The 13,169-nt window shown below is 37.3% G+C and overlaps 1 protein-coding gene across 1 annotated transcript in view; it reads left to right on the top strand.

Annotated features, from left to right (window-relative positions):
• POC1B (POC1 centriolar protein B) overlaps window positions 1-12,911 on the top strand; it is a gene marked incomplete at both ends in the record, with an annotated part of 54,071 nt that extends 41,160 nt beyond the window's left edge. The window contains 2 exon segments of the mRNA XM_082004776.1: window positions 11,395-11,577; window positions 12,807-12,911. Of these exon segments, the coding sequence (XP_081860902.1) occupies window positions 11,395-11,577; window positions 12,807-12,911 (288 nt within the window).
• Between the last annotated feature and the right edge of the window lie 258 nt (window positions 12,912-13,169).

Genomic DNA, 13,169 nt, shown 5'->3' with positions numbered 1-13,169 from the left:
TGCTCCATGGAAATAGGAGTAAAAACTCAATGATATTGTTGATAGCCACCCAGTCGAGCGGTATACCATCCTGTTACCCCTGCTCTGAAGGGAAGTCAAAGCTGCCAGATCTCAGCTAACAAGAGAAGATTTCTCTGTGAAATCTTTGTGTGGACACCCAGCACCTCCAAGCATCCCCTAACGGGAGGCAAGCCAGGTTTGTCCATGCAACAAAGTTTTGTTGACACAAGTTATGTTGGTATGAAGTACCAAAAAAATATCTTAGCACTGATGCTGTTATCCTGGCAAAAGCCATTGGTACAGGTGCAGCTGTTGGCTGTGCCTATAACTTTGAAAGAAGTTTGTGTGTAGATATGTATGAGTATACACTTGCGTCTGGGCTGGCAAAAAGATCTTATGTGCTCCTTCTACAGCAGGGGGCTCTGCTAATGTGGTATGAATGTGTGCATGGAGGGCTGCTGCAGGACGCAATGCCCTACACTGGTTCTCCTGTGCAGCAGCCTCCCACCCTTGTGAAGCACCAGACCCCTGGTCTGTGGAGACTGGAGCACAGGCACTGCAGCTCTTCTCAGTTTTCTGAAGAGTTTAGGAAGAGGTTACTCACATCCTTCAATCCTTCTTCTTGTCCTGGCAGAGTATGTCTTTTCAGGATTTTGTCTTCAGTAATTTTTTGCTCATTCTTATTGAGAGGTGGGGTTTAAGACAGAAGTGTGTTCCTTTAGCTCTTCTCATTTACATACAGTGTGACTTGACCAGGATTAGTTTTGCCCCAACAGGTTTAGTATGAGACACTTATCAAAGAGAAATCAATTACATATTGTAAAGTATATAATTTAGCATGAAAAATTAAACTTAAGAAAAATGGCTTTGATTTGGTTTTCTTAGGAGTAAACATTCCTTCAAGAATGAGAAATTCCTTTGGGTTTGTTGAAAGACCTCTCTTAATTGTAAATTCATTTTGAAAAATACCACTGGATATACTAGGTGACTTTGCCAGCTATTTGAATGAGATAGATGAAGGGCTAGCCCTTTTATATATTTTAAGACTCTGCACAATAAATCATACTGTTACCAGCTATTGTTTCTTTGTAAAGTTCAGTTAGACTTATTTAGCTAGCTCTTGGTCTAAAGCAGAGACTTTTAGTCAGTTTCTTAAGTAGGAGGAAGAGGAAGAAAGAAGTCATGAGCAGGCAATCCAGAAGAATTGACGGTTGGACTTAATAATCTTAAATGTCTTTTCCAACCTTAATGATTCTATGATTCTGTAAGAACTGCTGTCATATCTCTGAGTAGATGCGTTCCTGGTGAGGATGCTGCGCTCTCACTCACACTCTGAGGTAACCCTGCCTCCTTCTTTCCATGTATTAGATGCACTCTGTGAACCTCCGCAGTCTGCTACTTGGAGTACAGGGAGTTTGCAAGGAAAATCCTAGGTTTTCTTACTTCTGTTTTTATTCGTTAGCATTTGTAGTATCAAATATAGCAGAATATTCTATTTATAGTTGTATTGGGTTTACGTGGCGAAGTTTTGCTAGCAGGGATCTACAGGGGTGGCTTCTGTGAGAAGCTGCTAGAAGCTTCCCTTATGTCCAATAGAACCAATGCCAGTCGACTTCAAGACAGACCTGCCACTGGCCAAGGCTGAGCTGATCAGCGACGGTGGTAGCGCCTCTGGGATAACAGAGTTAAGAAGGGAAAAAAAAAACCCTGCACAACAGCAGCTGGAAGAGAGGAGTGAGAATATGTGAGAGCAACAACCCTGCAGACACCAAGGTCAGTGAAGAAGGAGGGGGAGGAGGTGCTTCAGGTGCCAGAGCAGAGATTCCCCTGCAGCCTGTGGTGAAGACCATGGTGAGGCAGGCCGTGCCCCTGCAGCCTGTGGAGCTCTGCAGTGGAGCAGATCTCCACCTGCAACCCATGGAGGACCCCATGCCAGAGCAGGTAGATGCGCCCAAAGGAAGCTGTGACCCCGTGGAGAGCCTGCACTGGAACAGGCTCCTGGCAGGACCTGTGGCCCCATGGAGAGAGAGGAGCCCACACTGGATCAGATTTGCTGGCAGCACTTGTGACCCCACAGGGGACCCATGCTGGAGCAGTCTGTTCCTGAAGGACTGCACCCTGTGAAAGGGACCCAGGCTGGAGCAGTTTGTGAAGAACTGCAGCCAGTGAGAAGGACTCACGCTGGAGAAGTTAGTGGAGAACTGTCTCCTGTGGGAAGGACCCCACACTGGAGCAGGGGAAGAGTGTGAGGACCCTGAGGAGGATGGAGCATTGGAGACAACATGTGATGAACTGACCACAGCCCCCATTCACCATCCCCCATGAGGTTGAGCCTGGGAAAAAAGGAGGGGCGGAGGGAAGGTGTTTTTAAGATTTGGTTTCATTTCTCATTACCCTATTCTGGGTGGTAATAAATTAAACTAATTTCCCTAAATTGAGTCTGTTTTCATCCATGATGGTAGTGGGTGAGGGATCTCTCCCTGTCTTTCTCTCGACCCACAAGTCCTCCATTGCATATTCTCTCCCCTATCCAGCTGAGAAGGGGAGTGATAGAGTGGCTGTGGTGGGCACTTGGCATCCAGATAGGGTCAACCCACCACAACAGTATTAGAAAGGAGGTCTTGTCCATATAGGGTTATTCATCTACTGTCATTATTTCATTTCTAGTATCTGTTGCACTATGTTTCCAGTTTCTGTTACAAGTATTCCTCCTGCCCTCCTTCAGCTTTTTCCCTGCCCAAGTATGGATAAGAAGTTCAAGCTGAGTATGTAATATAACTTTTATTAGGACTCTATATGGGTAAAAAGAAGTCATCACTTGAAACTTTAGCACTGATTTTAGCTATGTTTCCTTGGATGTTCACACATGCAGTCCAAAGTAATTTGCCTAAATTAAAATTGGCTACTTTATTTTGTAATTTTGAATAGTGGGAATGTTTCTGTGGTTTCACATTATCTGTCCTCAGCTTTACAAAGCTTCTTGCTGAAGCTGAAGATATATTGAAGATCATTTATCACCTTCCTTTACCTTTATTCTGTAGGGTACATATTGTTATTTTAGTGCCTGTGGTGCAAATATTTTTTATCATTCATGAAAGTGTTTTAATGTGGTCTTCCTGAACTGTTATATTTAGAATTGACTTCCTGGCAGGGAAATTCTCATCTTTGGAAATTAAACCTCTGTCTGTTTGTGTGGGATGTTCATGATATTTTTTTTTTTATTTTAACTTTTCAGCAGTATTGCTTGCTTTGTCAGGGGAAAACCTCAGTTTTCTCTAAACGCTTAAAACGTAGCAGTTTGATTAGAACATGTCTGAGGGGGCTGTTGGTTTTTTTCTTCCTTTACAAGCTGTGTTGCTACTGTATTTAGGTACTGTATTTCATTTTAAGGGTTAGGTTTATCTAAATCCAGTGGAAATGGAGCACAGCTATTCAGTTTTTGATGATCCCTTTACTGAATCAGACTCTGACTGTACAAGGGAAATTAACAACAATGAGCAAACTAAAAAAAAATAATTTTTTATCTGTTTCTAAGTGAAGCTTAGGTATTACCTATGATCTAAGAGTTCAGAAAAATATTTCAGAAGTATTTTTTCTAACTGGATGCACTCAAATATTTGTGGACTTCTATGAGTTTATCAGTGAAATATAATTACTTTTTATATTTCTTGGAGAAAACAAGGCTTATTTTTAGTTCTTTTTCTGTCTTCTCTTGACGTGAATGGAATATGGAGAAAATGTTTTGTTCTGCACTAGATTCTGTACATGTGGAATTGCAAAATACTCAGTGCATTGAATGTGTACTGTTTTACCATGTTTTCTCAGACCATCAGCAGCAATCTGGGAAAAAGCTGACATAACAAAAACACATTGTGTGTGAAAGGACACTTTTAAAGTATGATATAATTTCTTTACATGAAACTGTCTCTTTGGGATATCTTGAGATGTGTTTGTGAACAGAAGAGTTTATTATTTCATGCCGTCACAAGTGATGCTAAACTTAACATAGCTGTAATCTTGACAGAAATAACTAAATTTGATTAATCAGACCATAGCTGTAAGTGCATCCGTATTTCAGTTAATTTTGTACTAATATTTAAAAAAACCCAACAAAACCCAAACAAGTTAGCAACTAGTTTTCATTGTACTGCGCTGGCCTCGTGACCTCTATAAAATCAGTAAGCTGAATTTGTTGTTTTCAAGACTTCAGCAAGTCCTATTCCATTTTAGGTGAAAATGCCTGTTTTGCCAAGGAATACAGTCTGATAGTCTGGCTTGGTTTGTCGGCTGTGGGTTTGTATCCTGATACCACTACTCGTGGCCAGGTTCTGAACTGGAGGATGTGCTACCTTCAGTGACGATACCTGTGCCGGAGAGGAGGACACTGACTATTTCCTTGTCAGGTCGGATGAGGTGCACTTACATTAAGAGCTTTCGATTTTTGGTTTTAGCTTGGATGTTCTTTTAAGAGCTTGAGAAGACTGAGATGCATAAGAAGCCATGAAAGACTTTGAATTAAGTGTGAAATTCGGTGTTACGAGTTGTTCTGAAAGAGGTCTGCTCAAGCTAGAAATGTTTGGTACAACTTTGTTTTAGATGTGCTGCATAGTTTACCTGTATTTTATTGCTTGAGTGCAAAACTTCAACTAAAGTTTGCAAATAAATTATAACAGAACTACCTCATCAGAGAGCAAGGGGCACAAAGCTGCAGTTGGGCACATGGCAAGTTTTTGCTCTGCTGATTCATGTGCATGCAAGAGGAGAGGAAATGAAGAGTGCTGTCATCAGCTGAAACTACAGGGAAGTTTTCTGCAGTAGAAACTGATAAAAACAGATTGTGATTTTAACATACTCAGTATTAGCCTAACAGATCAGAGAGCTCTGTTTTATGTGGATCACTTATTGACTGAAGAAAAAATAATTTCAAAGCAATAGACGCTATCTGTGAATAATTATGGCCTATGAAAAAAATAGAGAAAAAACCATCTGCCGAACTGTTCAATTTAGCATATCCACAGTGAACCATTTTCGTTCGAGGTGGGTTCACAAGATGAAGGAAGAAGCAGTGATAATGATAGTACTGTTACTTGTCCTGAAAAACTGCCCATGATTTCAAATAACCAAAACCCACAGGAAATCAAGGTCTGATAAAGAGGGAGACTACTCTGTTATGCCTTTGCTCTTTGGTCTGTTTGAGCGTAATGCCCTGCTTATGACTAATTGTTTGTAGTTGTTTTAATCACAGTATCAGAAATGTTTTAGTATTAGTAGGCAAATGTACCATGTGTTCAAAATTTAAAGGATTATTTTTAAAAAGCAGACCATGCCAATTTTTGTGATTCATTAGGAAGCTTACCAATGTCACTTTTTCACATAAGCCCATCTTAATTATAAGATCATTAAGATATTCATTTGGAAGCTGTTGTCTATATTTTGTGAATTTGAAGCTCTTTGAAGATTGAAGACTAATGATTTTCAATTGAGTGACAAAGACTTGTATTTTTTCCTTGAGGCAATTTTTTTTCTCTGTAAATAAAACTGCTCAGGCATCTTTATATATGGATGCATTTTACTCAGATTCTATTCTTATACATCATGAAGCAAAGGGAGGCTGGGATGCAGTGTTTGTTTCTATATGATCTGTGAATGTTTCATGGGAAAACATTTGGGAATAGACAGAGGTGATAAGGTTATGTGTAAGGGTTTTTCACAAATTGATTAAGTACCATCCACAGAGATTTGGCTATTTTGCTTGACAGAAAACAAAGATGAGCAATTATGGTTTGCTGTTTGTGGTATCATTTATAATTTAAATTTAATTTTCTACTGAACATCCGCTTGGTAATGTCACGGTAATAATTTCCTATTGATTAATTAAATCTGTTCCTTCTCCTCCTTATTTGTAACTCGCATGAAGTTGCCCAAATGTGAGTCCATTTTATTACTAACCGGCTGTGAATGGAAACACTGTACACATTTTAATTTTCTTTTTAGCTTTGCTCAGAAGTAAAAATTTAAAATTGATTGCCTTATTCAAATTTATTCTCTCAAAATAAGCTATAGCTCTGAAGTCTTTCAGAATAGTTTGTTTTTTTGAATTATGAGGCATTTTTACTACATTGCTGGCAACTTATAGAATTGTTTATAAATTGGTAGTATTTAAAGTACTTCAGAAAGGGGCTAATTTGAAGGAAAGGGAACATCTAGTTCTTGAAACACTTTATGTGAAATAGGCTGTTGGGTAGAATGTTTCTTTAAAAAGAACTTTTTTATAAAAGATTTTGCTGAATGAAAGTGGTGGACATGAACTGATTGGTATCCAAAGGTAAAGGAAATCTACTGAGACTAGTGTCACTCCTTTAAAACAAGGTTTTGGCATCTGAGTGTTGCATTAGATTTCAGCAGTTTTGGACCCTTCACTGAGCTGGAGGAGATCGTAAATTTAGATTCTAGGAAAGAAATGTAAAGCAGGCACCTCAAGGATATAGCAGCATACTTAATGTCTGACAATATTTTAAAATCTCTACAAATTTCCAGAATATGACAAAAATAACAGTCATTTTGGTACAACTTAGATACGTTGAAAATCTGAAACTGTCTTGTTTCATTTCTCTCTTATTAATTTTGAAAGTTCAATTATCTGTATTTGATCCTTTCAGATTTGACAAACATTGAGGCCTTTGCCTTATTTATATAAGCATTTTCCTGTTGCATTGTCCCTATAGGTCTTTGAGTATATAACAGAAAAATCACAATTTCTTGCTTAAGACATTGAAGTACAAGAAGACTTTGAGAGTACTCTGACTTGGCAATGTTGGTGGCAATTTACAGAGCTACAAGGCATTTTTCACAGCCTATTTGTCTGATACATTGAATTTTGGATCAATTTTACTGTAAGAAAAAAATGTTTGGTGAGATTTTTAGTAGCTTAGCATTTGCTCTGTTTACCTGAATTGACAGCTTGCTTTCTTGGATTGGAAGAATCTATTTAGATTTGCTTTAATAGCAAAATTTGTAATCACTTTGTAGGAGCTTAAACTGAAATCTCTCCTTATTTTCAGCCTGAAGTACAGCAGGCTTGTTTGAAAAGAAACTGGGAAACACCAGCCTCAGAGTAGAACTGTTTTTAGAAGAACTTGTCAATGTCTAATAACCTCAGATTGTTTTCCTCTCCTGCTCCATTGATTTTTAAATTGAATTTTAAATCCTAATACTTCAATTCACAGACAGCAAATTTTTAATATGAATGTCACTGAATGTTAAATGTATTTTTTATTATTTTTAAGTACTTGAGAATTAATAGGTTATCTGTAGGACTCTGAACTTGCAAAGCAATATGCCTTTAAGCAAAGTCAGAGACTAGAAGTTTACAGTTACATCTGTTTTGGCTGTTTTATTTAATTACTTGTATCACTCAAATGGCAAGAAAATAAATGTACTTCTTGAAACATTAGTACAAGTAGCTTTGTTAACATTAGGCAAACTATGCTATGTTTATTTCCAGTGAGCTTATTGTTATTGGTGTCTGGGAAGACATGGCTTCCAGCTTGGGTCTTTCTCGCACTTCTAAAACTCACACCCTTATTCCCCTTCGGAGCGAGGGAGTGTGAACTTGTAGAGCTGTGTTAACCTCAGGTGGGAAACTGGCAAATGGTTTCCTGAAGCATTCAGGAACTTAATTACTTCTGAGACCCCTACTTCTTCATTAGGTTTGATTAAAATCAGCAAAAGGTGCCTAAATTTTCAGAGGACACATACAGGTGTCTATAAAGAATAATTGCATAAGCTTTACAAATTGTTCCTGCACCAACTGGCTGGTTTTCACTGACACTTTTAACTTCCTTCATCAACTGCCTGCATTTCATAAGGCATGTGACAACCGGACAGCTTTACTGCTGCTATGCAGAATATATAATGCTTGAGTTCTACCTGTCTTTCCTGCAATGTGTCCCATGTACCCTGCCTCCAATTTTCCTGAACTTTGCTGCAACTTCATCAATGAGCCCTCTACCTCCCTGCCAAATTTAGCTAATCCTGGCTGAGGTTTGGAAGCTTCTGGGCAAGCAATCAAGATTTACAGGCAGAAGCAACATTTCTGTAATTAACTTTCTATAGAAATGTCACTAAGAAGTCATTCTATAAAATATCACTAAGAAGTCTATTCTAACAGACTCTCGTGTTGTAGTTAAATACAAGGGTGTTCTTCATAGTATGATTGGTTGTAAGGCAGGAATTTCTCAATGTATGGCAATATTTTTTCTTTAACATTTGAATGCCAAATTGAGCTTAATCTTTTCCATGTTAATCAGCATTTGAGACTATCTCCATCTTGTGATGTAGTAAGTGTGACAAAAAGCTTCCATTAATCCTGTTTCCCAAGGACCTCAGATATAACTTGCTAAGTCAAAAGTAACGCAGTGAGTCTGAGCTCTTCTAGGATTGAATGAATGGTATCTCAAAATCTGCAAAGGGAAGGTAGGGACAGTCTTAAGATGCAATAATCCTATGTAATTCATGTTCATCTAAAAGTACATGGGATACATTGTGAGCCAGAATATTCTGAGATATTTGGAACACCTTCTTCTGAACACTTCGAACACTTTAAAGTAAGGAGCTAAAGCAAAGTAGAATTAAATAGGAAATTAATTTTCTGCCTACCTTGTCCAAAAATCAAACCATTTGTATTGTATTTAACTTTGTGCTAACGAGTGACTCCTTCACAATGTACAGTTCTTTGGAATAATTTGAAGTTGATATCACAAGATTTTTCATGCTGAGAAGAAATTAAATTTCATGGAACTGGAGAGAAATATGTAATTAAACCACCTACTTAGGAGTGGGGAAGTTCTGGGTTCAAATCCTCTCTCCTATGGAATTTTTATTCATTTTATCCCCTTATATATAAAATATAAAGCCTTTCATGGGAACAGGACTTACCTGCTCCTGCCTGAGCATCCTAACCACTGAACTAAAGCTGGTTTTTGTTGACCAGTGGCAAAACTCAAACAGCGTGGCTGGAGAGAGTACCCTTTCTTCCACAGTTTCATGCCTTTAAAATGGAACAGCCTGGCTGACAACGCATTGCGCTATGAGCCGTGAGTTTAAATAGCCTGAGACTGAGAAAGCCAGTTCTCTGTAGTCCAATGCAAATGTTGTAACCATTAGGACATTCTGCAGAACAGCCTTGGATTTTTAATGTTTGAAATCTGTAGTTTGATGTCTAGCACACTTATTTTTTTGACACAACCCAGTATCAATACAAATCACTGATGGATTTCAGTATTAGTTGCATCAGATCTTTATTACTTGACAAGCTTAGTTCATTTGCATAAATCAGCCACCAAGCACAGAAGGGCTGAAAGGGAACTGGTGGTATCTTCTAGTTAATTTATCTGTTTCCTTCATCATAATGAAATCAATGAAAGTTACATATCACCAAATATCATGGTATGATCAAACCTTGGGAAGGTTTCCATGTGGTTTTGTAGCGTTCTAAGTTAAGGTCTGAAGTATATGCGTGGGTATCTCCCCCCATCCCTATCAACCCCATGCTCTGCACTTCATGGGCTCTTGCCTGGGGACTCAGACATGTCCTTGCAGAACTTAACTGCACAATGGAGCTTTTAACCCAGGAAGGGTGGTTAGACTTTCTTCTTTGCCCTCCTCTTCCTAAGATACAAAACCCTCTTACCCCACCACAATCTCTGCTTTCAGCCATTCTCCTCCCTAGACCCACGATCTTCTACTGATTCTATGTGTGTGGCATTTTTGGCTTGCTCTTTTGCTTTACTAGTAAAAAGAAAAGACCTTCCAGGTAGGTGGTGGACACAACTTCTCTCTTCCTTAGTTCTCTCTTATTGATGTAGATAGCACAACCCCAGCACTTAGGGAAGAAAAGATTTTGGAGAATCAGCAACAGTGAGTCCAGAGAACAGAGCATGTTAGTCGGTCAGGACTGGCACTGAAGACACAGAAATAGTATTGTGGATAAAGCAGCAGTATAAGTTCCTGATAATATTGATACGATTTAGTATTACTTATATTTGAAATAATGACATTATTGTAGTAGTAGTATTTCATCCATCATTCTGATCCTACCTGATTCAAAGGCAGGGTCAACTACACATAAATCATTCTTGACAGAAACTCATCAACATGCCTAGGTAATCTTGTAAAGGTTTGCCACTAATTCTGCCTAGCAATTTCCATTCTACAAGATTATTTTATAGACTTAGGAGATTTTTTTTTTAATGGCTGGCAGTGATTTTAAGACTCTTTCTTTTGAAAATCTCTTCAGCTTTACAGCATAAATGTATTTTGGGTACATTGTAAATATTTTGTATTTTAAATACATCTGGTAAGACTAAAATTTCCCCTTTGCATAGATAGGGGATATTTTCATCAGCTGTTGATAAGTTTCAGAGAAACAGTTAAACTGTAACCATTTAAAAGCTTTATTTTGTAAATGGATATTGGAAAGATAATTAGCGATAACAAAACTTGAATACCTCAGTTTATTTTAGTGTAAAAATAAACTAAAATTATCTGAAGGTATAAGAAATTTTCAAAGAAATCTCGAAAAGTCATTAATAAATCAGGTAAAGTTGTTATGAAGGACCTTCTAATGAATTAGTGATGATTTAACCTTTCATGACTCAAAAATGCCATTAAGAACTTCAAAGCACAAACAAAACCAGAAGTGATAGGGAAGATCATGCTCTTTCACTTACCCTGGAGCAATGTTTATACATCAAAGTTATTTCTCTCTTAACTTTGCATTGTGTGGGTCTTTTCTCTTGTTTCCTCCTCCCATTTTCTGAAGGAATCAGTTTCTCAAAAAGTAATGCCACTGAATAAACAACTAAAAGTACTTAATTTTTTTTTTATTCTGAAAGATGTTAAATCATGCTAAATAAAGGTTTCATACTATGAAGTTGGAAAGAACCCTTCTGATCATCTAGTCACATATGGATTTTTCATCCATATGACTGCTGTGAATGAATTCCTTTGTGAACTAGAGCTATTGTTTTGAAGAAAATTCCAGTCAGCAATAGTATTTATTCAAGCTTTAATTCAAGCTCTAGTAGTACAGCATGTAGTTCTTCAATCATATGTACCTGAAACACGTACCTAAAGACTGCTGACATTTCTCTTATTGCCTTATTCATCACAGCTGAAATTCTCTCTGAAGTCAGAACGAATTGAAGTGTTATGAATTGGTCCTGGTACAAGAAGCAAACCTCAAGTCCCTTGTGTGTCTGCATATATATATGTAAACAGATTTTTTTTTTTTTTTAAATTAAAAGCAAGACTTTTCTGCCTGTCTTCTTGTATGGTTTGAATTAAATGAAAACAAAAGCAACTGAATCTTCAAATGGTGTTTCTGTATTCAAGGATGATGTCAGCAGTGAAGATCTGCAGTATCCCCCTCCTTCAGTCTTGCCAACAAGTTCAGAAAGGAAGTCAGAGAATGAGAGTGAATCAGCTGCACATAATGTGGAGAAGCAAACAGGCATCTCCCCCTCCTTGGGTAATACTTTGGAGCACATTGTGGAGCAGCTGGATGTTTTAACTCTAGTAAGTATGCAGTAACAGATAACACTTGCAGTGGAAGATGATAATGCTGTCAATGGGCAAAAAAAAAAAGCCAGGAACCATGCTCATAAATCAGAATATTAAATTCTATGGGGTTATTTTGAATAGTTGTCTAGTCAAGTGACTATTTCCTTTTTTTCCTTTCAGCAAATATTGATCACATGTATTGTGGTGGCTAAAGTGAAAGCTTCCTGCTACATAATCATAAGGATTATTGTTGTATTTTTAACTCTGGAGGAAGAGAGTCACTATTTTTCATCAGTGAGATCTAGCATAGATTTGCCAGAAGCCAGTTGTTTAGCAGACATAGTCAGATTCCAGCTTGAACAGTCATGCATTAGCAGGGGATGAACAAAGTCAATTGGCAATGTACCATTAAATCCCTTTTCAAACTTAGTTCAAGGTGTCGGCTTAGGTAGAAATCTAAGTAGTGGAATAATTCCTAGTGTCAGCGAAACTGCACAAATACTAGTCTCAGTCAGTGACTCTGAGTGACTTGTTTGCAAGTGCTCAGTACTACTTTTTAGTAATCCAGATTTAGCCAATCTATGTTTTAAGATACTACTCTGTAATCTGTAACATATTAACATTAAACCAAATCAAAAGGGAGTGGCTATGGGTTTTTATTTTCTACATTCTTTTGAAATATATATGTTAATTCAAGAAATAAGTTTTGGGAAGTATGGAGTCAAGTCATCAGTTGAAAATTATTTGTGTAGTAAATAGGATTAAAAAGAGACTGACAGCCTGTGTCCAGAAACCTACCTTTTCTGATGAAGGTAATCTCTTGGAGAATGCCTCTTAACAGTATATATTTTTTTCTCACTTCCTTTTTTGGGGGATGCCTTAGAAGTTTCTTTCAGGTTTTTGGAAGCTAGAATTTGGGGTCACCAGTGATGGCTGGGTTTCTATTGAAATATGGATGCAAATTTTGCATAGTATTTCAGAGTAATTTATATTTGCACGTATATATTTCTCTCAGAGAAAATATTTTGTGAAAACAGTTTTAAACCTTTAGACAATCTCCACAGATACAAAGCCATTAATTTTAAATACAGTTGTAAATAGTGGAATAGCTAAGGAAAAGCTATCTTAGGATATTTTTTCCTGTTGAGTTAAAATGATTTTTCTTATGTTACTATGTTGCACACTTTTATAATACTATGTGAATAATATAAAAACAAATTGAAATTACTGTCCTCTTCATGCAGACTATTTCAATCCTGGAACAACGTCTGACTTTGACTGAAGATAAATTGAAAGAATGCTTAGAAAATCAGCAAAAAATGTTACTTCAGGGAAGACAGGAAGAATAAAAGATGAAAACGAACTGTATTGATGAATATGTTTCATATATTCACAAGGAAATAATAAATGTTACTTCATTGGATTTTGCTATAAGCAAAAAAAATGCCCCTTTTTCTAACAAGTCAATGTAATAAAAACTGAAGAAAAAATATACAACACTTTTTAAACATTGGTAGCAAGCAGATATTCTGGCTCTATATTTAAAAAAGTGTAGCCCAGCTGAAACTAGTATTTTCTAAAATCATTCCCATTGAACGTTACAGGAC

Source organism: Phaethon aethereus, assembly GCF_964289735.1.
Source record: "Phaethon aethereus genome assembly, chromosome: 1".
Classification (NCBI taxonomy): domain Eukaryota; kingdom Metazoa; phylum Chordata; class Aves; order Phaethontiformes; family Phaethontidae; genus Phaethon; species Phaethon aethereus.
The sequence above is the reverse complement of the archived record's forward strand: the minus strand, read 5'-3'. Positions and strand labels throughout refer to the sequence as shown.